The following is a 21202-nucleotide window of genomic DNA, read 5'->3' as shown; positions in this document are numbered from 1 at the left end:
AGGGAGCAGAGCAGCACCGGGGTGGTTGCACTCAGCCTTAGCTCAGCTGCGATGAAAGCTGGTGGCTGCGGAGACGTGCTGCTCACCACAAGCAGCCTTTATCTGCAGCAAGCTGCAGCCATCGTTATTCTGCACCAAACTCCACTCTTTGTGCCCAGTTGTGTTTCCTGGCCAGGCCGTGGTGCATTGCCTCCGAGCAGGGGATGTAACACAGCTGCCTCCTGCCTTTGGTAGGTGAGCGCAGGGCAGTTCGTGCAGCAGCACGTCCTTGGGGGTATGCAATGAAAACACCCCCAGAACAGCGCCTAGGACTGGAACTTAAGAAACTGCAGTGTTCATCTGAAGAAAATTGTATAGCAGAATATAAATATCGCCCCTAGGAGAAAGGCCAGGTATCCGAGAGCTGTTAAAGTGAGGGAGAAGAGATGCGGCCCAGACTCACAGCTGCAAGCTGAAGCCAGACAAATTGAAATGAGAAAATAGGCATTAATTTTTTCAGAATGAAGCTGATTAGCTGCTGGAACATATCACTGAGGAAAGTGAAAGTCTCTCCATATGTTAGCGTTTTCCAATCAGGGTAAGATGCCTTTCTGCAAGATGGGCTTCTGCCAAGCACATGTCACTGGGTTCGGCACAGCAGGGAGGGGATGAAACGCGGTGCTTTCTGCTCTGCTCTGCAAGGTGATCTCGTGCTTCGATCCGGTCCTTTTGAAATGATTTGCAGATTGTGTTCCTGGGGAGTGTTCCTAAATCGCTTCTGGGCAGCTGTGGTGGTACTGCCCTGGGTCCCTGCAGGCAGCTCCTACGTGTCCCCTGGGACCACAGGCAACCCAGCAGCCTGCAGGAATAGTTCCCTGTGCTGCCATGGGGTGTCTTTCCCCGTGTTCCCGCTTCCTTCTTCAGCTTTTATTGCATTTCAGATTGATCAGGGCTTCTTGAGAGGCCCTCCTGGTAGGGCTGTGCTCTGGATATCCAGGCAGGTATTTTTCAGATAGCAAATTGCTTGCTGCAGGTGTAAAATACAGTCCTGTTGCTGGAGTTTGGGCTGTTCAAAAGTCAGCCTTACTTCTGTATTCTTGTGATCTGCAGGTGGTTCTGAAGAGGCCAGCGTGCCTTTCGTTATCAGTCTGTACCACCACAACAAAGCATGGTGCACACGAGTGAACCTCAAGAAAGTCTGGGTGTTAGTATCAGTCTAGGCAAAGCACCACGGGTTCATCTCCTGTTCGCTCGCTGCTCCTTGACCACAAAGAGCTGACCTAGATTTGGACAGCCCTGCAGAAGGCTGCATTACGAGCAGTTACTTTGCTCTTGGTCCAAAGACAGCCACGGCCATTCAAGGAGCTGCTTCACCCTGGGACTGTGCCGTGAACCAGGGGCAGAATGAAGAGAAAAAAAATACCAGCCTAGTCTTACGTTGCTGCTCTACAAAAAGGTGGTTCTAGCTAGAGAGTCTGAAGCAGGAGAGGAGGAGTTATTAAAGCAGGCATTCTGCTTGAACAGGGCAGTCTGAGGGACTGTCAGATGAGGCCACAGGAGCTTTGTGCTTCCTCTCTGACATCGGTGGTTGTGGCCTTTTGTGTACATCAGAGGGCATGAAAGGGAGATGAAGCGTTCCTCTTCTCTTCCATTCACTCGCAAGGATACCCTTTAAAAATGTGTTGTATTGTCCTGGTGCTTGAAAAGGCTCCTCCTGTGCCCAGCTGCTGCTCTGGGCACTACCCAAACCATCCTCATCTGAGTGCCAGGATGTGCTCAGGGATGCTGCCTTGTGCCCCATCCATCGCCCTCCCCTAAACAGCCCCAGGGATAAACCTTGTGGAGGTCAACAGTGATGCGAGTATCATACCTGGGTCATTTTATTTTGTTTTTAATTCACGATTCCTTTCAAAATCCCCCATGGAGCAGCTAGGAGCAGCAGCAGTGAAGGATGGTGGAGGAGAAGAAGAGAGCAGCAGGCACCTTCTGGTAGGTGATAGAGTGGAGACATCAGTGTCCCCGAGGCAGCGCTCGTGCTCCATCTGGAATTGTGCCCGACCAGCGAAATTGTCCCTCTCTGCTGTGTCCTGGCACGGTCTGGGCTCCATTGGCAGGCTTGGGGAGCAACATTAATGAAAACAAGTGTTTGGCTGGTGTTACTGTAGTGACACAGACATTAAGAAACAAACACAGAGAGCCCGGCCCCTCTTTGATTAGCGAGCGCAATCTGCTGTTACAAGCTGATGCTGGGGGAAGAGGGAAGGGAAGGGAGGGGAAAGGAGAACAGCTATTAAATGAAGATGAAAACACTGGGCAGAAGATCTGCGGGAGCCATTTATTTGCAAATCTGTTACTGGATCGTGCTTCCACGTGTAATCTGGGCAGCTTCTTATGCTGTGGGTTTATTCAGATTTAAAAGTTGTGTTTGAGACCCTTGAGAAGGGGCTGCCTGCCCATGGAGCTGGGTAATGGGAGCTTCAAATCTGTCTTTGTGCTAATCTAAGGAGAATGTATCTTACTCCCAAGCTCTGCTCATATGCAGGGTCGTTTTCCCTTTTTACCACCAATCTCATGTTTAAAATCTCCCAAATCTCCCTGTGGGAAGTCAGTGTGGATGCTCCACGGTGTCAAGAGAAGGAGCAATTTCACATTCTTCTGTCTTCGCAGATGAGGATGCAGACAAGTTTTCGCAGCAAAGAGAATGCAACTTTAGAGCAAAAATTTGCTCTGGTGTCGGGTATCTAGGGATTGTACAGACTGATTATCTTTTTTTTTTTTTTTTTTTTTTAATTAATTTTATAATTTTTGCTGCTGAAAATATTGAGTATTGCTACCTCTTGGCTTCAGACTAAGGTTTGGGACCCCTGAGGAACGAGGCTGCTGCCTGAACAACCCATCCCAGGCTTTAAACTCAGCCCAGGCTGTGCCTTCCCTGGGATTCAGCAGAGTTCACATATTGAGGCCAGCAGAAATAGCATCTTGCTTCCTGGTTCCAGAGGGGGTGCTAAGTAGGACATAGTTAAATTTGGGATTATTAGGAAGAGAAGAAGAGCAGATACTTCCTTTGTAATGCTTTTCTTTGATAATAGATCTTCGCACAAATAAATGCGAAGAGAGCTGCCCTTTGTGGAGTGCTAGATGATGAGAAGTTTGCAGCAAGCAAATTGTCTCAGATGTAGTGAGCTAGTGGGCAGAAGTGCATGTTTGGGAGTGCTTCGTTATCCCTCCTGCAGCTGGGGCTGGCACCCAGTCCTGCAGCATTTCAGCCCAAAGAGCAACTTGCTGATAGCTGCAGCTGGTAAAGGCTGGGGAAATTCCTGTGCTGGTATCTTGGGCCGGAGGAATTTGGGGATTGCTGTGTGATAGTGCTGGTGGAGTGGCTCAGAGTTTTCCCTAAAAGAGAGGCACCTAGACATCAAGTTTCACATGGCCAATAATCCAGCTGGAGACAGTGCACTCTATAGAAAAATGTTCACAGATTCCTATGTTTCTATGCAGGGTACAAGCCCCGCATCAAGCTGTTTTTTAATTAAAAAGCTGCAGTGAGATGAGATACAAGATGGAGAGAAGAGATTTTCTCAGAGACACTGGGAAATGGAAGCACTTCCAAACGTTTCACTGCAGAGACATCTGGAGAATTCACCAGGACTTTCTCCTTGCATTTTCACCTTGTGAATGGTGCTGTGCATCCAGGTGGATGCTGGTACTGGTGTTAGCACTAAATTGAGTCCGGGTGTAAAGGCATGTGGCTGGGGGGAGTTGCAGGGCTGTGGAGCTTTCAGCCCAAGCCCACATCCATGTCCTGTTGGGCTGAGCTCCGTGTCCTGGCTGGGACTTGGGCTCACGGGCAGGCTGCTTTGCTCTGGGCTGGGTGCTGATCCGCTTGTGCACAGTGATGCTACGAAGGTGGCTAAAGGCCAAGTGCTGTCATTGGAAGCCAGCTGTGAATTAATGTGCAGCGTGTGATTAATGTGCTTTTTAAACGCGTTCATGTCCTGTCGCACTGGCTGAGGCTCTTGTGTCACACTCAGTGTTCTCAGAACACTTATTAGCCTTACAGATCCCCTGATTATTGCTTTCTCTTTTATAATTAAGCCATGAAACTCAGCATGGTGCAGCTTATGCGGTATTAATTCATGCCTGGCATATTCTGCCTGTGCCCTAGGATAAGGCTAAACACTGGCAGCTGGGTTGCTCTCTGCACAGTTGCTATTCTGAAATTTCTTAATATGATTATAAAAATAACATTCTGTGTGCAAATGGGCAACTTGGGGCTCAGCACTGCTGCAAGCAGTAGCAAGACGTAGTGTGACTTCTGCGGGAGCCAGATCTGGCCCTGACAGTGCTGCGAGACGGATGGGGCTTGGTCCTGCCCCAGGCTCTGCCTGATGCTCTCCAGGTCAGCGCTGTCAGCTCTGCTTTGCTGTTTGCTTCTCTCCCTTCTCAGAACACATCCATGAAAATGTGAGCCTCACAAGTGAGTTCTGCTTCTCTTCTTGTTGTTCTGGCCTCTGCTCTGATGAGGTTTAAGCTGAATCCAGGATTTCTTGTGGAGCTGCAGTTCCACGTCTACTTTCTGCCAATGTGTAGTTTCCCTCCCAGCTGGTCGCTCCTGCCCACAGTGCAGCAGTTCAGCAGCTTGTGTGGCCATGTGGTGAGCTGAGCAGGGAATAAAAATGTCATAAACCATGTCTGTCTCCTTTATATCTTTTTATTTTCCCTCTCCTGGGACTTAGCTGTAGGAGTGACTGTGCCGGAGGAGTTGGAGCTCAGTGCTACCAGAAGGGAAATCACTGGAGTGACCCAGCAGCTGTGCCCCCAGTGGCTGCTGCTCCCGAGGGAGCAGTATGAGTGCAGAATTCATGCAGGCTTTGCAGGGCTGGGTGTTGTGCTGCTATTTGTCTCTGCTGGGGCAGTCCAAATATCCCTGTAGATGAGCTGTGTGAAGTGGGAGGTGATGGGCTCCAGCCACTGTACACCTTAGCATGGGCTGTAGATCTGCTGAAGGCCCTACCCAGTTTGGGATGTGGGGACAAATGGCAGTAGGTGGCTGTGTGTCAGCTGTGGGAGAGCACGCGTGTTTCTAATCTACTTTGGACAGCCTGGAAGCAGTAGGAGCCACTGTGCCTCTGTGTGCAGCTGGACACTGTGCTCATTAAGGGCTGTGGATACAGCTGGAGCTGCTAAAAAGCTCATTGCAACAGGTATGGTGACTCCCTCCTGTCCTAGACCCATAGCAAAAGCCCATGGGTTACAAAACGCATGCCTACTGGCTGTGTTGCACAAGGTGTTCTCTCACGTCTAGTCCTCATTTCAGAGGGAATCTCCCTAAATCTTTAGTGAAACCCTTGAACTTGCTGTGCTGTTCCTGCTCTGTGGCATGTGCTATTTATACACGTGCTGCTCGTGCTATCAATTTTTACTAATCAAGCCATTTATGTAGAGACGCGAGTGCTGATACATCGAATCTCAAAGCTTCTGTTTCAACAAACAGTGCCAAAGCCTGTGAGCAGGATGCAGAGCTGTAGTGCAGAAACTCTTTGAGCTCAGACGTTTCCATGGAGATGGATCTTTTGATCTCATCGCTATAAACAAGGGGCGGAGAAGATGCTCCCAAACTAGGGAGGAAGGCCCAGCTGATCCCTCTGGGGCAGAAGTTCCCAGCAGCAGGAATTAGAGAGGCTGGAGGTCTCTCTGCTTCTCTCCACGATGACATGTCTGTAGTACCAGCATGGCTAAGCCCTGCTGTGGTGTGCGAGGAGGACATGTCTCTTGTTTGGCCGGGCGGCACCTTTGGGCTGGTTAATTTAATGCTGCTGAGAACTCAGACCTTTGTCTGCACTGTGATGTTTGCTGTGTGATTTGGAGAGCAGGGGCACAAGGCTTTAATGCTGGCATGAGGCACTCCCGGCTGTGGAGAAGCAATTTGAGCAATAAGGAGAACAGCTAGAAGAACCTACAGCTAGCTAGCTGCATTTCTAGGTAAAATTGAGAGAAAAATAGAATTTTTCTCTGGAAGAATGCACAAAACAGAAATGTTTAATATGTTAACATGGGGACTGACCAAAGGCAGTAGTCAAGTTGGCTTTATCTGCCTGGACAAGACCTGATCCCACTGGCACGAGTTCATGTGTTAAAGCCATCAGCAGGGTCAGGGCTGTTACTCCTGGCGTTGGAAATTGAGGCTTCTGGGGTTGGAGCTGGAAGAGAATTCATTAGGAAAGGGCTTGACTTGGTCCAGCAGTCCCTGAGAATGGCTGCTTGAAGCGGCAGTGGCCACACGCGCCCTGGCCGGGTGTTTCACACCAAGATGTGCTGTGCTAGCAGCGGGAGGTGGTCCCTCGTGTTTGGCAGTGTGGCCATGCCGGCACAGAGCACACGCGTGCGTTGGGGCGTGCTGAGCTGCTCACGCGTTTGTGCACTTCTCCGGCACTCGGCAGCTGGGTGGTGACGTATCCTGGTCACTTCCTATCTGCTCACAGGGTGTTGATGGATCGGTCCCTTTTTTTCTGCTGCCAGCACAGCCTCAGACAGTTTGTGGTTTTGATTTATTTTTTTTTAAAGTCTGTAGTAGTGTGTAGGGTGAGCCAGTTCTACACAGCCTGGTTGTAATACTCTTTTCTTTTTTTTAAATGTTTCTTCCTTGGTTGTATTAAGCTGCCAGTCATGCTAATTATATTCTCTCCTCTTCTGGAATTTGCAATACTCCACTTAGGCAAAATGGTGTTTAGGGCCCTAGTACGGCTTCCTCCCACCCCTTTCACTGGAGCAAGTGACCCCTCTGTGCCCTGCCAGCTCCCAGGCTCCTCAATAACTCACCCATCACTTTGTGTACTTTTCAAGGTCCAGTTTAAATATGTATGAGGACATATGTTGTTTGCAACTCTGAAAAAGTTATCATCTTTTTCAAACGTTACAGAAACACTCAGTGCTGAATGTAGCCCGTGGGTTTGCTTTGGAAGCTGACAGGTGTGGCATTGTTGTTTTTTTTGTGTGTGTGTTTTTATTATTTTTTTATTTCAAATGACCTTCATGGAAAATTTTGTCACTTATTTCCTGTTAATCAGAAATGGACTCCTCCCAAGATAGCCATGGTGTTGTCTTGTGTGCTAGTTCACTGGGGATGAAAAAAAGTTGAAAGAGCATGCAATATTAAAGGTATTTTTTAATCAAACTTTCTTGCTTTGGTTTCAGCGGAGGCCTCAGCTTTGTTCTCATAGGGCTCTTTGTCAGAACCCAAACCATACAATATTCTGGTTAAGGTTACCAGAAAGTAATGAAACCAGCATTTTTTCCCTCAGCTCTACAGACAAGATGGAGTTGTTGCACAGCTGCAGCGGCCTGTCCCATGGCTGGGACAGGCCTGTGTGGATGCTGTCACTTAGCAACAGCTGCCATTTGTTTTTTAACCACTGCTTTTCCTTGTTGGTGCCTAATGAGAGCTTTAATTGTCAGACCCATCCCAAAAAGGGTGCACCTGAATGCAGTGAACCCCAGGGTTCACCTGTGCCCATATCAAGGCCTGCATACACCTGGAGTGCAGGTGTTATGGCTAATGCAGCCTAACGAGGGTTTATTTTGGAGCCAGCATGGCTGGGCTATGCCTTGTTTTGAAATATACAGCCTGATTCTCCATCTGTTAGCCCTGGTGATGCAGCTCCTCTGTTCAGGGCCTGTTTGTGGCTGAAATGTCACAGCCCAGGGCCTGGTCGTGGTTGAAATGTCATCTCCCTGACCAGCGGTGGGGTGGTGGCGGTGGGGGACAGTGGAGGCCAGCCCTGGTGTTCGCACGCACAGCAGCATGAGCTGTCTTCTCCTTTCTACCAACACAGCCTGAAAGCTCAGGGAGTATGAGGTAAATGAAGACAGAACTGTGAAGACCAAGAAACAAGGAAAGGGAGGAATCTGAAGGTCTGAAAGTGTATCTGCATCCTACAGGTAATTCCTGCCCTACCTAGCACTAAAAGGGTGTGAAAGTGGGTAGTCCGCAGCTCAAGCTCTTTATGATCACAACTTTATTTTACACCTGACCTGGGCTAACTGGGGAAAGTCCCCAGAAGGGGCTGGCACAATCTCTGTCCCGCATGATACGTTCTTGCCCCTGCGGTCACCCCCCTGTGGCTGCAGAATGAGCTGGGGAGTGACTTGGTTTGGCTGGGTTTGTTCTGGAGGCAGGCACGTGAAAGGCATTTCCCAGCCCTGTCACTTGGTTGTGGTAAATACATCCTTTAAGGTGTGATGCTGCTGAGCTCTCAGCAGAGATTTGGTATTACTGATGGTCAGGCAGCAGCAATTACTCCTTTACTATTGCAGGGGCTCTTGATGTGGGCTGCTTGCTTTCCCTTCCATCTGGGGGCGAGTTACAGGCATGTCCAGGGTGTGTTTGCAGAGCCCTGAATGCTTTCATTGCAGCAGCAGTGAAACATCACCAGCTTTGTTCCCCCTTTTCTGCGCAGGCACACCACTTGTCTGAAAGACACTTCTCTGTGTGCCGGCTCATGAAGCTATGTGCAAGGTCTGGCCTGTCTGTGGAGAAGCAGGTCTGATGCAGGCTGAGGTCTGGACGTGTTAAGTGGTGCTTTATTTCTCAGCAGAGGACAGAAACCACTGTGCTGAAGGGAAATGACACAGACTACAGGGGTGTTGCTACTGATACATTTTTCCACTGTAAATTACTGAGAGCTTCAGCAGTGAAGCTGGCTGATGAGTTTCCTCTGTAACACACAGTGGCTTTTAAAACCCTTGATGAATATGTATTGAAAGGTAGAGCAAATTTTACTAGACGGACGAAAGAAATTTCGAAGATATGCCTGAGCTGATCTGTAATCACAGGTCATGTATCTAAGCTAAAGTAACAGCCTTAGACACTTATGGCTCATTTTTTTACTTACATGATGCAATTAGTAGAATTAGGCAAAGAATACTCTTTGGATTTTAAATGTCCAGTGTATTAAAACAGAAAATTAATGACCATACTCTTGGCAGCTGTTGTATAGCCATTACTATGTAGGAATGAGCCAAAGATGCTTATTCACCACTGTCTCCATTTGAGTCTGAGTAGTTGGAGGATAAATCCTTTTTTCAGAGTTTTGTTGAAATGTGTTGAAAATGACTCTAGGAATTTCATACCTGTGTATAGATCAGGAAACACAGCTTAAGTTGCCCCTGTTCAGATAAAGGGCTGGAATAAGCTCTGTCATCTTCATTCACAGCATCAGCCATCAGAGATGTGGATTTTACTAATCTGTGATGTTCTGTGTTGATACCACTTGTGTTGCTGCTGCCTGCCACCTGCAAGCCACATTAAAGTAAATGACAGTCCTGAGTGTTGGTGCCTCTTACGTTAAATGAAGCCCATGCCTGGCACAGGCTTTGCTGAAATCGGCTGTAGCGTGAGGACGGGGAAAACTCTCTCGGTGGTGCCTGCCTCCTGCAGGAGCTGTTCAGCCACAGCGCTGATGGTGTGAGAGCAGCGGTTTCCACAGAAACTCATCCCAGAAAGGCAGCTTGCAGCTTTCTCGTGTGTCTGTAACTGAAGGCCAGGCAGCCAAACCTTCTTCACATCACTGGGGTCCTTAGCATGTGGCAGAAACGTAAAGTTTATTCAAGGACCACTGTTCTCATTGTGCAAAGTGGTAAGCAGCAGTGGCACCAGGACTGAAGGGTCAGTATGCGTGCTGGGGGGTGATGAATCTTGTTTCTAGAGTGTGAATATGGCCTTGGAAGGTAGACCCTACCCCTCCAGGTGCATCAGGCTCACAATTCCTTGGCAGGGAACAGCATAAATGCTTATCCCAGCAGAAAGCTGTGTGGTTGGGTAAGGGTCAAAACAGCTTTGGTAGGTAATGTAAGTCAGTGGGGTACAGATTGCACATGTGCTCTTAACGAGGTCATAGAGAAGGTGTTGCTTCCCAGCAAGATGGATGATTTGCACTGGTAGCTGTGGTGTGTTTACCAATTCAGTAGCTAAACTTTCAGCTTGTAAATCCCACTGCAACCTTTCTGTAGAAAGTCGTTGTTTTTTTTTTTTCTTTTTTTTTTTTTCCTCTTTTATTTCATCTCCATTAATCTCTCTGTTCCCTGCCATTTGTTCCTCATGCTGCTCGGATGTTTATGACTATATCTCCCAGTTATCAGGTGCAGGATGTCAGTACAAGCACCTCAGCAAGACTATTCTATAGCCATAGAGGCAGAGAAAACAAAATAAGGGAATGCAGTGAGTTGGGAAGTACAAAACCAGAATTGAGTCACCTAATTGCTGGAGATGGAGACCTGGTTTTAATGAAACATGAAAGGAGTCTTTAATTCCCCTTCCAAAGATAAGGAACTTCTTGCTTAAGAGTTTGTTACGCGTCTGATTTTTAGTGGAACAAGTATCCTGTGTTTAAACAGGACTTTGGACCACAATTAGGAAAGCAGTATAAACTTAGCAATGTCACCATCACCCCAGCCTATACAAAAAGGGAAGAAGTTCCATTAAAAGTTAATAGGATTGGGAATCAAGAGACCTTGGTAATATGTGCTGGAGTCTCCCTTCTGTAAGAAGACATTTGTTCAATTTGCTGATGTTTGAGACTCCAAGGAATAATTCAAACTGCACAACCCTGAAATCTCAAGGATTCTAGTGCTGAACAGGAGGAAGGTATTTACTCAGCAACCTGCTGCCTCCTTTTCTGAAGCATAACTGAACATATCTGGTATTGCCAATATGTAACGCTAATTTTGGAATTAGAATCCCTTTACTGGACAGGCTTGCTAAATCTCCACAATCAATCCACGCTTTAAAATCAACTGTCTTCTCTCCAACTAACTCGGGTTCTGAGGAAAAATGCAATGGCAACCAAAGACCTGATTTTATTTTTTTATTCTGTCTTCTGTCTCTGACTAGGTATAGGACCTGCCCAGGTAGAACTGTATAGCAGCAGAGCTGGTTTCTTCCAGTAACAGCTGCTGTTAGAATACCCAAGAGCTCTGTCATGCATAAAGCAATAGGTAAGTGTACTGACTTTGTAAAAAGGCATGGAGTACATTTTCAACCTCAGCAGCATGAAATTAAAACTACATCTCACCCCACAGTACTACTGCAGGGGTTTATAGTGAAGGATGAAATGGTATGAGAAAGTTACTTCACTGCATCAAATGCTACAGCCTCCATTAGCCTAAAATGAGCGTTATGTTCCTGTCCCTCTCTAGGCTGAGGGAGAATAAATGAGGCAAACACCTGAGCACTGGAAAGGAATACAGCATGGTTTGCCCTATTCCTGAAGGTACTGCTTTTTATTCTAGGTTATGGATGGCTTCTTATCATAAGGTGAGACATTGGAGTAAATCAAAATCTAGTGTTCCCATCTTCCCTGAGCTTTTTTTTTTTTTTTTTAAAAAAAAAAAAAGTTCCCCTCAGAATGTTGCCATTCTCCCTGCAGCTGCTGTTTTCTAATTGGTGGTGGTGGTGGTTTGTTTGTTTTTTAACCAAAGCTAAGGATGGATCTATTTTCTGATAGGAAAAGCTGCAGGTGTCGATTTCTCATACTACTTAAAAGCTATATTAGTTCTTCAGGAATGCAAAATATGAGCACTTGAAAAATTCAACAAAATAAACTTGCTTCTAGCTTCAATTAATGTCAGCTTTTTTAGTGTCATTGCCGAGATTGAACTGGTACGTGAACATTATCTTTCTTTATGAAAGAACATTTGTAATCAGTACACTTGACTCTCTGAATGCTACCTTCCTGTGTGGGCCTCAAAACATAGCAGGGAACTTGAGAATTCTTGTTTCTAGAATGGAGATATGGACAAGGTAAAAAACAAAAAAGAATTTCTTAAAGACAAGTCTTGATCAGGTTTAGATACTCTGGCTCAAAAAGGAGCATGCAACATCTTGTTTTCATTCACTGTTTTGGTTTTTAAAGTGTTTCTTTATGTAGGCAGGGTCTGGTGCTTTCTTAAGATACATACAACTTAAAAAAACAGAACAAATGAATTTATTTATTTTAGAAAAAATGCAGATCAATTCCTTAGAGACTGTACTTAAAACAAAATCATCAGTATTAAAGCAAAGATTTTCTAACCTCTTCACAGCTAACAAAACCATCCTTTTCTCCATTCAGAGTAACGCTTTTTTGATCTCCTCTCAAGAAAGACTGAAGACTGGTAGCAAAAATTCTCTTCCGGAATAGAACTGTTTCAGCACTATTTCCTCAGAGCAAAACATGTCTTTAGTAACAGTCAGCTTCATTCTCGTCTATGGTCCCCACAGTAGCAAGGATGTCCTCTAAAAGGGACTGAGGGCTTTTCTCTATGTGGTCACTACTTTTATTTAGTTCATCATGTAGTTCTTCTAAGTCTATCGTTCCCAAAGCTAGCATCATGCTCTCTGGATCTTCAAAGTCCACCCCATTACCACCATCTGTTGGGAAGTCCTGAGCCAGAGAACCCTGCCTTAGAGTCCTTTGCAACCAAGGAATGCCATGTCCAACAGATACATCTCCAGCTCCTTGGCAATCTTTCAGCAAGCCACTTGGAGAGAGACTAGCTCTTAAGACGAGCAGTATATCACAGGCTTTCTGACCCACTGGCTTGTCATAGTCACACAAAGACCAAAACAAAAACCTGAACAGTTTTGCTCGGCAAAATATCTGCAGCGACTCATTCTGCTGAATGGAACTAGTGACTGTGGATGAGGCAGCAGCAGAGGGGTATTTAGGAAGGCCCGCTCGGCAAAGTGTCTGGACACAGAAAACTTCAACCAGTTCCAGGCCACCAATTCTGACTTCCCAGTCTAAGTCACGCTCTACAGTTTGGATCACTCTAGAGACAAACTTCTCTGTATCTTCCGCTTGATCTGTGCAGCCTTGTTTCAGCCACTTGGTGAAGATGCTGATCACAGCCCTCCGAGGAAAGCTCTCTGGGTCTGTTGACAAGATATCCTGAAGCTTTGCTGTAGTGTCCTAAATGTCAGAAGACAAAGTACAAAGAGGGGAGGAACATGCACACACAAAAAAATCTAATATATATAGATCAGAAAAATTCAGTCCCTTTTCACTGATGGTTGTGTAATATGCCTGCAGTAGACTGCAGGTGACTTAGAAAGTTGTAATACACCTGTAAACTGATGTGTGGTTCTGCTCGAGTCTGCAGTGGACTACACAAAGTTATCATACCTCTTTATTGTACTGATTCCCTGCGACAGGTGTCTCCGGAAGAGAGTAAGTAATGAAGGTCAAGTGTCCCACAGCAGTCACAGCACTCGCTCGCACATAGCTCTCTGGATCCTCAAGAAGATTTTCTGTAAGCTTTGGCACTTCTGAAGACAGGAGGGACTCCTTGAACTCATCCTGGTCTGCAAGCAAGACAGCAATCCAAAGAAGCGAGGCTTTACTCTCTCAGAATATGAAGTTTTCTCCAATGCAAACAGTTCTTTGTGTCATATAACGATGCCTGCTGACTGCAGGGACAGCTGCCAGTTGAGTTGAGCCACTGCAGAGAGCAGGCAGCTGCTCACAGGAGCACAGACACCCTGTGTAAGGCTTCCTGTTTCGCAGCAGCTTGGCAACTTCCAGTCAAGCCCTGCTTAATGCTAGAGTTTGGACAAATCTACCTGCAGTTGTTCTAATGGTGAGAAAAGACTTGCTTCAAGTAAATGGCCACATGGCTTCAGCTCCATCAAACTTTTGCTTAAAGGTAGAAAAAATATTGTCCTCCCTTATTGGTTTTGAGGCATACGGCAAAGAAAAAAAAATGCAATTACAGCAGTATCATGGGGAAAGGCTGCAGGGTAGAATGCTAATAGAGCTGAGTGTGCTGGATACTTCCTCTGTGACCTGGGGACAGCAGTGGGAGACAACATCCTCCTCTATTCTAACATCACAGAGCTACTGTAGGAGAATTAATGTTACCTTAGTGCTACCCACTGCGGTGCTTGAGCTACCAGTAAAGCGGAGAAGCAGTAGCTAATTCAAAGCATGCAAAATAGACCTAGGCTTTCAGAGCCTTCTATATCACAGCCCCCAGCCTGCTGAGTGGAATCTGTTTGTTTCCACTGCTGAGCAAACTCGGTAGAAGGAAAGTTATTATCTGCTTAAGCACTGTCACCTCCTCTGACATATCTCTCAACAGAGATGACTGTCTCAACACCCCTCAGCTTAACTTGCCAAAACTACCATTAAGGGAGACACAGCAATCAGAGTTCTACAGAAAAGCAGGGTAAATTTATCAATCTTCTTGTCAGATTTTTATCATGATCTGAGAGTAAAAGGTTGAACTTTTTTTTTTTTCTTTCTTACCCCTGCAGTTACAGGTCAGAGATGCTGCACAAGCCTTATTGGCTTCCACAGCATTAGAAGAAATACTCCTCTAATCTGAACAATTAAATTTCTGCACATACCTCTCATGCTTTTAATCAAGGAGGTGAGGAACTCCAGAGAAGAATCTCGTACTTCCCAACAAGGACTGCACAAACGCTTCTGAAGCACCAGAAACACATCTGTGAAAGCCAAGTGACAAGTTTGAATGGACATGAAAGGTAACAAACCTAACCGGAGCAATCTATGTACAACCTCTGCATCATTTTATCTGATGCAATCCTTTTTGTTGATGCTGTGTGCTTCTCCCGGAGTTCTTCAAAGCACTATCTGAGCAGATAAACCTAAATTCACCATAACTGCAAATAAACAAATCCTAAGTGCTTTGAGTGGGAAAGGTAGGTGAGAGCAGATTTCAGATGTACCACTAGCTGTGGTTTGTCCTAACTAGAATAGCTTTGTTACCTTGCAAAATCTTCTCAGTTTGCCACTGATTGTTGAAGCAGGACATTTCTGGCAAGCGTGCCAACCATTTGGACATAGCTTGAAATGACTTCTTCAGTACCTGAGGCAATATAAAGCAGATTTACTATATTGCAGAAGGCAGTGTTGTTACTTTTACGCTAGATAAAATTTGTTTTGGCTCAGGATTACAGAGAAATTCTCAGAGGAAACAAAACATATGCTTCCACACTAAGAAGAAAGCCACAAATAAATAGTGCTTATATAACGTTATAACATCTCTAGCAGACTCCTAGATAATGCCTGTTCTCAAATTTAAAAACAAACTGGTAGTGTCTCCAGCTTTTGATTTGCACTTCTCACCCGAGTCATTGGGACAAAAAGCAAGAAAACAAAAAATTAATGCAAGGTTGTATCAAGTTGAGTATGTTGGTCCTACTCTCAGATGTGAGGTCTCCTGTCTTTTCAGGAACACCAGATTTACTGGCTCATTACTCGCTCACTAGTATTTTAGTGATTTCCCGCAAGACACCCAGAACAAGTCTTCCAGATAGTCTAACAGAAACTGTGGTAAGAAACAACTACTGTCACACTATTTCTTAAGACTATATCCCACTGGGTAAGCTAATAGAATTGGCTTTTTCTTTAGTGTTATACTCACAGTAGGGCTGGTGTTTGGACTCTCCAGGTATACCAGAAGGATGTCAAATAGACTTCCTATGACTGTGTCACAGCCTGAAACATTTAAAAAACAAACCCAAACTGAAAAATCAATATTGAGACGAGGGGACAATTCAACTCTTGTAACACAGAAAGAAATATCATAATGCTGTTTTACAGAATAAAGTACAGTCCTCAAAAGGAGAAATATTCAACTTGTCACAACCACTAAGCTTCTTCAAATGCAGCATTACCTGACCTAAATTATCAACAGAAAGTAAGGTTAGCCAAGACAGTAGGAAGAATGGGGAAAACCAAATGCATTTCAAACAAATGGAATTAATAGTCTTCATTCAGAAAGACTGGTGAAGGGGGATTGAAAATTCTGTGATTATAGATTAGTCAAGTAACTTAAAATGAAGAGCTAGGATTAACTCACCTTTCCGTTCAGAAAGTGCTGCCAAGGCATCCAGAGCTGACTTCTGTACTCTGCCGCAACCAATCAAAATTTGGCTTATCTTGCTTCCCAGAGAAGTAGCTGGAATCAGGAGGCCACTACAGAATTGCAATATTGTCACGAAAGAACGTAGCAAAGCTGTATAGGGTAAATCCACTGGCAAATGAATCTAATGGAAAGGGGAAAAACAGGCAAGTTTCCAGCAAATATTTCAAGCATGCATACAGAGGAGGAGTTTCTAGTCAAGACGCAGCAAAAATTACAACTTCTAGTGTTCTTAAGGTAACACAATACTAATAAGTACAAAAAGTAATCTTCCTCTCTCCCAATGAACTACTGGACAGGTGAAACGAGATTCTTTACTTGGGGAAGCAGTGCAGTCTGTTTGTCGCTGGATCAGTAATTGCAGTAGATGGGATGTATGGTAACAAAGCTTGTGAAGGTGGATTTAAAAGAAAGTACAGTGCCTCTCTACAAGCTTCAGTGTTCCACTGCTCTCCCATTTGGACTCATGCTACATGTTATTTTTTGTAACATACGGAAGCCCTTCTGCCAACTCCTCTCTGTGTTAAGATCTACTGCAAATGTTTGTAACTACTCTCAATACTAGCTTTCAAGGACAACTTGACCCCCAGGCTTTTTTCTTCTCCAAACATTACCAGAGACAGCAGCTTCTCCAAATGAGCAAGAGTCTGACACAAGAGACTAGCGCAAGATGACTTGGAGGACAGAAGGCTTTCGACAGTGGAGGGATCACTAACAGACTCATCCAGCAAACCTAGAGGATCAAACAAGGGAGAAGCTCAGGTTATTACTGACTACAAATGATAGTGATTTTTAAAGTTGATTTTTCAAGTTACAGTTTTCAGGTGATGCAGTGTGAATAACCCTTAAAATGCAACTGTCAGCAGGATGCTGCACTTCAGCACAAACACTGCTACTGACCTTGACTCCTCCTATTCTTTCTCCTCCAGTTTTGCCTGCACCAGACATTTAAAACACTGGCAAGCAGACTAGCCTCTAACTTTTGTATCCCAACTGTACCTGCATATTCCAGAGGCTGGGAGGCTGCTCTCAAAATACAGTCCATTGGCTGAAGTAGAACAGTCATTGCCTGAATCCTCACATCTTGTGGGCTTCAAGGAGGAAACAGCAGTTACCATAACAAGAACACTACAAATCTTTCCCAAACATCTGTCCCCAAACAGTGAGCAGATTAATGTTTTTCACACAGGCTTCTTAAAAAGCCAGCAGTGTGACAGCAATAAGTGTGTTATCATAATTCAAGCCGCCTTCCAATCTTCCTTGGCTAACTGAAAGGAGAGCAGAAATGAAATTCATAAGCAGCCTCATCCAGCAATGAAGAGTGGAATCCTGTGTAAGAAGAATGTTTAGACAGCCATTTTGTGTCAAAGAAAAAAAGTATCCTTAACTTAAGACACAGGTATTAATTAGCCTGTAAATCAGTATCTGTATGTGCTATAGTTGTTTAACATCTGATGTTTTCTTGATGCTTTTTCACTACCTAAAGGGGATTTACAGAGAAGATGCCAGTAGATTTCCCAGAGATGCATAACTAGACAAGAGGCAATAATCTTAAATTGCAACAGGGTAGATTCCAACTGGATATATAGAAAATATTTTTCAGAGTGAGACTGATTAAACACTGGAACAAGCTGCCCAGAGAAACTTTAGAAACCTGGAACTTGACTGGTGAAGGCCCTGAGCAACACGATCCATCTTTGAAGTCAGCCCTGCAATGAGTAAGCAGTTGAATTAGATCACCTCTGCTGGTTCCTTCTAACCTAAGCTTTGCTATGACTGTTGACAGAGATGATGTCATGATGTCTCCATGATGTATGCTTCTGCTGGACAGCAGTGAAAGTTCTTACACTAGTTTGGTTTGGTGAAAGAGAAAACTGACCAAATACTATTGGATTTGACAGTCAAATTGTATCCATCATGATCAACCTTGGCCTAACTTCCAAAGTTAAAGGAGTCTGGCATTTCTTTCTGAGATGGGCTGGTTGTAGATAAGATGCAAATGTATACATGACATTGGCTCCTTTCATTTGTATCTTTAAAACTGCCTTTCTAATTATCAGTGTCTGAAGCTCATTAACTACTTGCCTGGTTCTTGCCAACCCATCCTACATATTAAGCAACATAGTAGAAAACACAGTGCAGGCAAGAAATAGCTCTTAGAAACACACCAGATACATTGCAAACATCTGCAGAGTGCAAAGATTTCACAGCAGCAACTCCTACCATTTGTGGAGACTCAGAATTCCTACTGCCAAAGGACCTGCTTGTACTGGGCTTAAGTGTTCCAGAGCAGATGTCACTAATGCCCAAAAACTGCCTTCAGTGTCACAAAACACAGGAGACCTGTGAAGAAAGAGAACCATAAGTAATATGTCTTACTAATACAGATGGTGGAAAATGGGTATTTCTAATTACCAGATCAGTAGATCCTCACCTTGACATGTTCAGCAAAAGATCTGCCAGCATGTGCCGTGTTTGAACAGAGTCTTCTGTCAGGAAGGACTCTACTTGCTTTGCTATACGTAACCAAAGTACTTCTGTCCAAGTAGCTCGACAACTGCCAAACAAACTAGTTAATAGCTTTAATGACTGATTGATATGAGAGGCAGAGCCAGACTGAAGAGAGTCTTCTATATGCTTTATAATCATTTGGGCACATGCTGGCCAGTCGCAGTCCTTTTCACTGAGAGGTGTAGTTGATTCAGACTCTACAGAGAGGGTGAGCATGTGCACCAGAAGCTGACTGGCAGCTGAAGCCACAAACAGGCTGGGATCTCCTTGCAGAGTGAAGATTACATCTAGGCCTTCTGTGTGAAAACAAAGCAAAAGTCAGTGGAAGGAAAAACAAAACAAAATAGCTGCCCTCTTATTGTGGAGCCTTGTAGCGGTCTGACTGCATATTATTCAAGTACAGGTATCAAATGGGTTTAAATGTAGTGTTTTTTTTCCTTTTTTTTTGGTTTCGTTTTTTAACATTTTATTTTGTAGTCTCTAATGCCTTTTTAAAGTTATCCAGTCCTTAAGTACAAGCAAACAAAAGAAAGCAGAGATTTTTTTAGATCCTCAGGTGTGTTTGTAACTCTGGAACAGAAGAAGACTTCTGTATAACGTTAGCAATCTTAGGAGAGTCGACAGTGTATTTATGGAAGGAATTTGTACCATCTGCAGACACAGCCAGTAAAGAAAAAAAAAGGGAATTGCAGCAGCAGTACCACTTAACCATCATATAGCCAGGACTACATGCTGCACAGTTAACACCAATTCAGTCTTCTAGACCCCTTTATAGAGGGAATCTAAAGCTGTTAGCAGAAGAAATTAAATAGCTGTATAAGGACAATGGGACTGCAAATGTAAGCATTAAGAAATGAGTCCCAAGTTTTTCTGCTCTAAAATTACACCAAAATGTACCAAAACATAATTTGGTATGAATTGTAAATAAAAATACAAAAGGTTTTTAATAAGCTATTCTTAGCCTCTGTTTCATAAGATCGACCTCTCCTCCCTCCATAAGGGGCACCATCTTCACTGTTGAAAAAAAATTAAATACATAACCAATTTAATAAAAAAACAACTCTCTTTCAATGACTTCAGAATTTTTGATAAATGGCTTTTTACCTTACATAATGTAAACTCCTCTCTCTCTCTCTCAATCAACACCTGAGCAACAGTCTGGAATGGAAGGGACAGAGGGAATTTGGGGAGTTACCAGTCCTGGGAGTACTCACCACTGTTGCAGAGGAAGTGGAGGGCAGGCTGGTGGTGCATCATGCTGTGCACGCCCTCCACCCAGCCACTTCGCACAGATGCATCTTCCCACACTGCCCTGTTCAGCGTCCCACCTGTGCCAAAGAGCCTGAACAACAGGTTCTCCTGCTGAGGACAGAGAATGCACACAGTAAACAGCAAGCAAAGGGATTTGAGGGGTGCAGAGAGGTTGCTCTGTCATCCAAGTCACTAACACGCTTTCATATCTTATGCTTAAATGCAACATCTCTGTCTTTTATAGACTAAACACTGTAAGTGCTTAATTGTTTGTTTCTTAAGATTCCGGGGAAAAACTGCATACACACAAATTCCATTAGTCTGCTTTATGTTACATGTATCTCCTCCCTGGAGAAAGCCTTTCAGATTCTCCAGTTTGTTCTACAAATGTACCCTGCTGTTAAAAATTAGGCTTTGCAGAGTTCCCACGTTTCTGCAGGAAATCAAAGATTTCCTTTCAACCTGAAGACTACATCTGTTATTGCAGTTTAAATCTAAAGGATCTGTCTGGGTATATGGGATATTTTGCAATTACTGTTAGAGATACTGTTATTCCGTGTACTGTTTTGCACTGAAACTAAGTACTACGTATCAACATTGATAGCGCTGTTTGGTGCAAGATGGCAATAAAATGACAGCTGCTTTATGTGGGAACTGAAGGGATAACTTGATTGTAGGTCTTCATAGCAGTATCACTGTTCTTGACTTGTTCAGTGCATGCAATATTGAAATAGAAATAATATTGGTACATTTTCACAAGTTCTCCGTAGAGGAGAAGGCAGAATTGAGGCACCTGACTCACCTGCAAGTGCTGGAAACAATCTTCGGAAGCTGCAAGTAACCCAGCCAGCCGCAGAGTGAAGGAGAGGATGCTCGGGCTCGGCTCTGGTAGCGCCAGGACGGAGGTGAAGAACTCTGTCAGACAGGGGTTGTCCTGCACCACGTTCAGGGTAGGCTCTAGAGCAAGCGGGGACAGAAAAGAGCATCACTGCCAGCGCTTGTGCCACAACCCCACAGCACTAAGGCTCGGGATGATTGTACCACACAGCCCCCTGACAGGAGCTGGGCTTTATTTGGAGCCCGGTACAGGCCTCAGGCACCAGCAGCGGTTCTGGAGGCCAGCAGCACCCCTGGGGGAGGCTTCCTGGCCCTCAGCCGAGCCCCGGCCACCCGCGGGCGGCGGCGGGAAGAGCCCGGCGGGCCCTCACCGAGCTCCGTCAGGTCCCGCAGCCAGTCGAGCAGCTTCTCCAGGCAGGTGTCGTCGGAGCCGGGCTGCCGCGGGTCAGCCAGGGCGGCGCAGACGCGGGGCAGGAGCTGGGAGCACTCGCGGCTCATGGCGAACCTGCGGCGGGCGCGGGCGACGAACCAGGCCTGCCAGGCCGACATGGCGGCGCGGCCCCGGCCGCCAGGCCCCGTCACCAAGGGAGACCGTAACCACGGCGACCGTAACCATGGAGACGCGCGTTGCCAGCGCTGGCCGTAAAGCGAGTGTCGCGATGGCCGTGCAAGGGCGGCCCGCTGCGCTGAGGGCCGCTGG

General features: G+C 45.3%; 1 protein-coding gene and 1 long non-coding RNA gene across 6 annotated transcripts; one reads left to right on the top strand and one right to left on the bottom strand.

Moving 5' to 3' along the window:
• Window positions 1-572: 572 nt before the first annotated feature.
• On the top strand, window positions 573-12225 carry LOC106017273 (uncharacterized). 3 transcript variants are annotated; one of them, XR_001190639.5, is made up of 5 exons: window positions 573-681; window positions 7812-7917; window positions 10868-10971; window positions 11173-11290; window positions 12087-12225. It is a non-coding gene; the product is annotated as an uncharacterized lncRNA (long non-coding RNA). The 3 variants fall into 3 exon arrangements; XR_005269513.2 differs by lacking the exon at window positions 573-681 and adding an exon at window positions 7546-7627; XR_002402466.4 differs by lacking the exon at window positions 573-681 and adding an exon at window positions 7595-7720.
• BRAT1 (BRCA1 associated ATM activator 1) lies at window positions 11945-21201 on the bottom strand. Of its 3 annotated transcripts, none has more exons than XM_027468985.3 (13): window positions 20874-21201; window positions 20468-20622; window positions 19629-19776; window positions 18338-18710; window positions 18127-18246; window positions 16903-16994; window positions 16518-16636; window positions 15841-16027; window positions 15403-15476; window positions 14745-14844; window positions 14363-14461; window positions 13140-13318; window positions 11945-12926 (listed from the first exon to the last, which is right to left on the bottom strand). In XM_027468985.3, the coding sequence occupies exons 1-13, from the start codon at window positions 21049-21051 to the stop codon at window positions 12195-12197; spliced, it is 2556 nt and encodes an 851-aa protein (XP_027324786.3). In that variant the 5' UTR covers window positions 21052-21201; the 3' UTR covers window positions 11945-12194. The 3 variants fall into 3 exon arrangements, with proteins under 3 accessions (XP_027324786.3, XP_027324787.3, XP_038042785.2); XM_027468986.3 differs by having other exon boundaries at window positions 18338-18707; XM_038186857.2 differs by having other exon boundaries at window positions 19629-19773.
• Window position 21202: the final 1 nt, after the last annotated feature.

The sequence above is a fragment of the Anas platyrhynchos genome, chromosome 15, assembly GCF_047663525.1.
Source record: "Anas platyrhynchos isolate ZD024472 breed Pekin duck chromosome 15, IASCAAS_PekinDuck_T2T, whole genome shotgun sequence".
Lineage (NCBI taxonomy): Eukaryota > Metazoa > Chordata > Aves > Anseriformes > Anatidae > Anas > Anas platyrhynchos.
The sequence above is the reverse complement of the archived record's forward strand: the minus strand, read 5'-3'. Positions and strand labels throughout refer to the sequence as shown.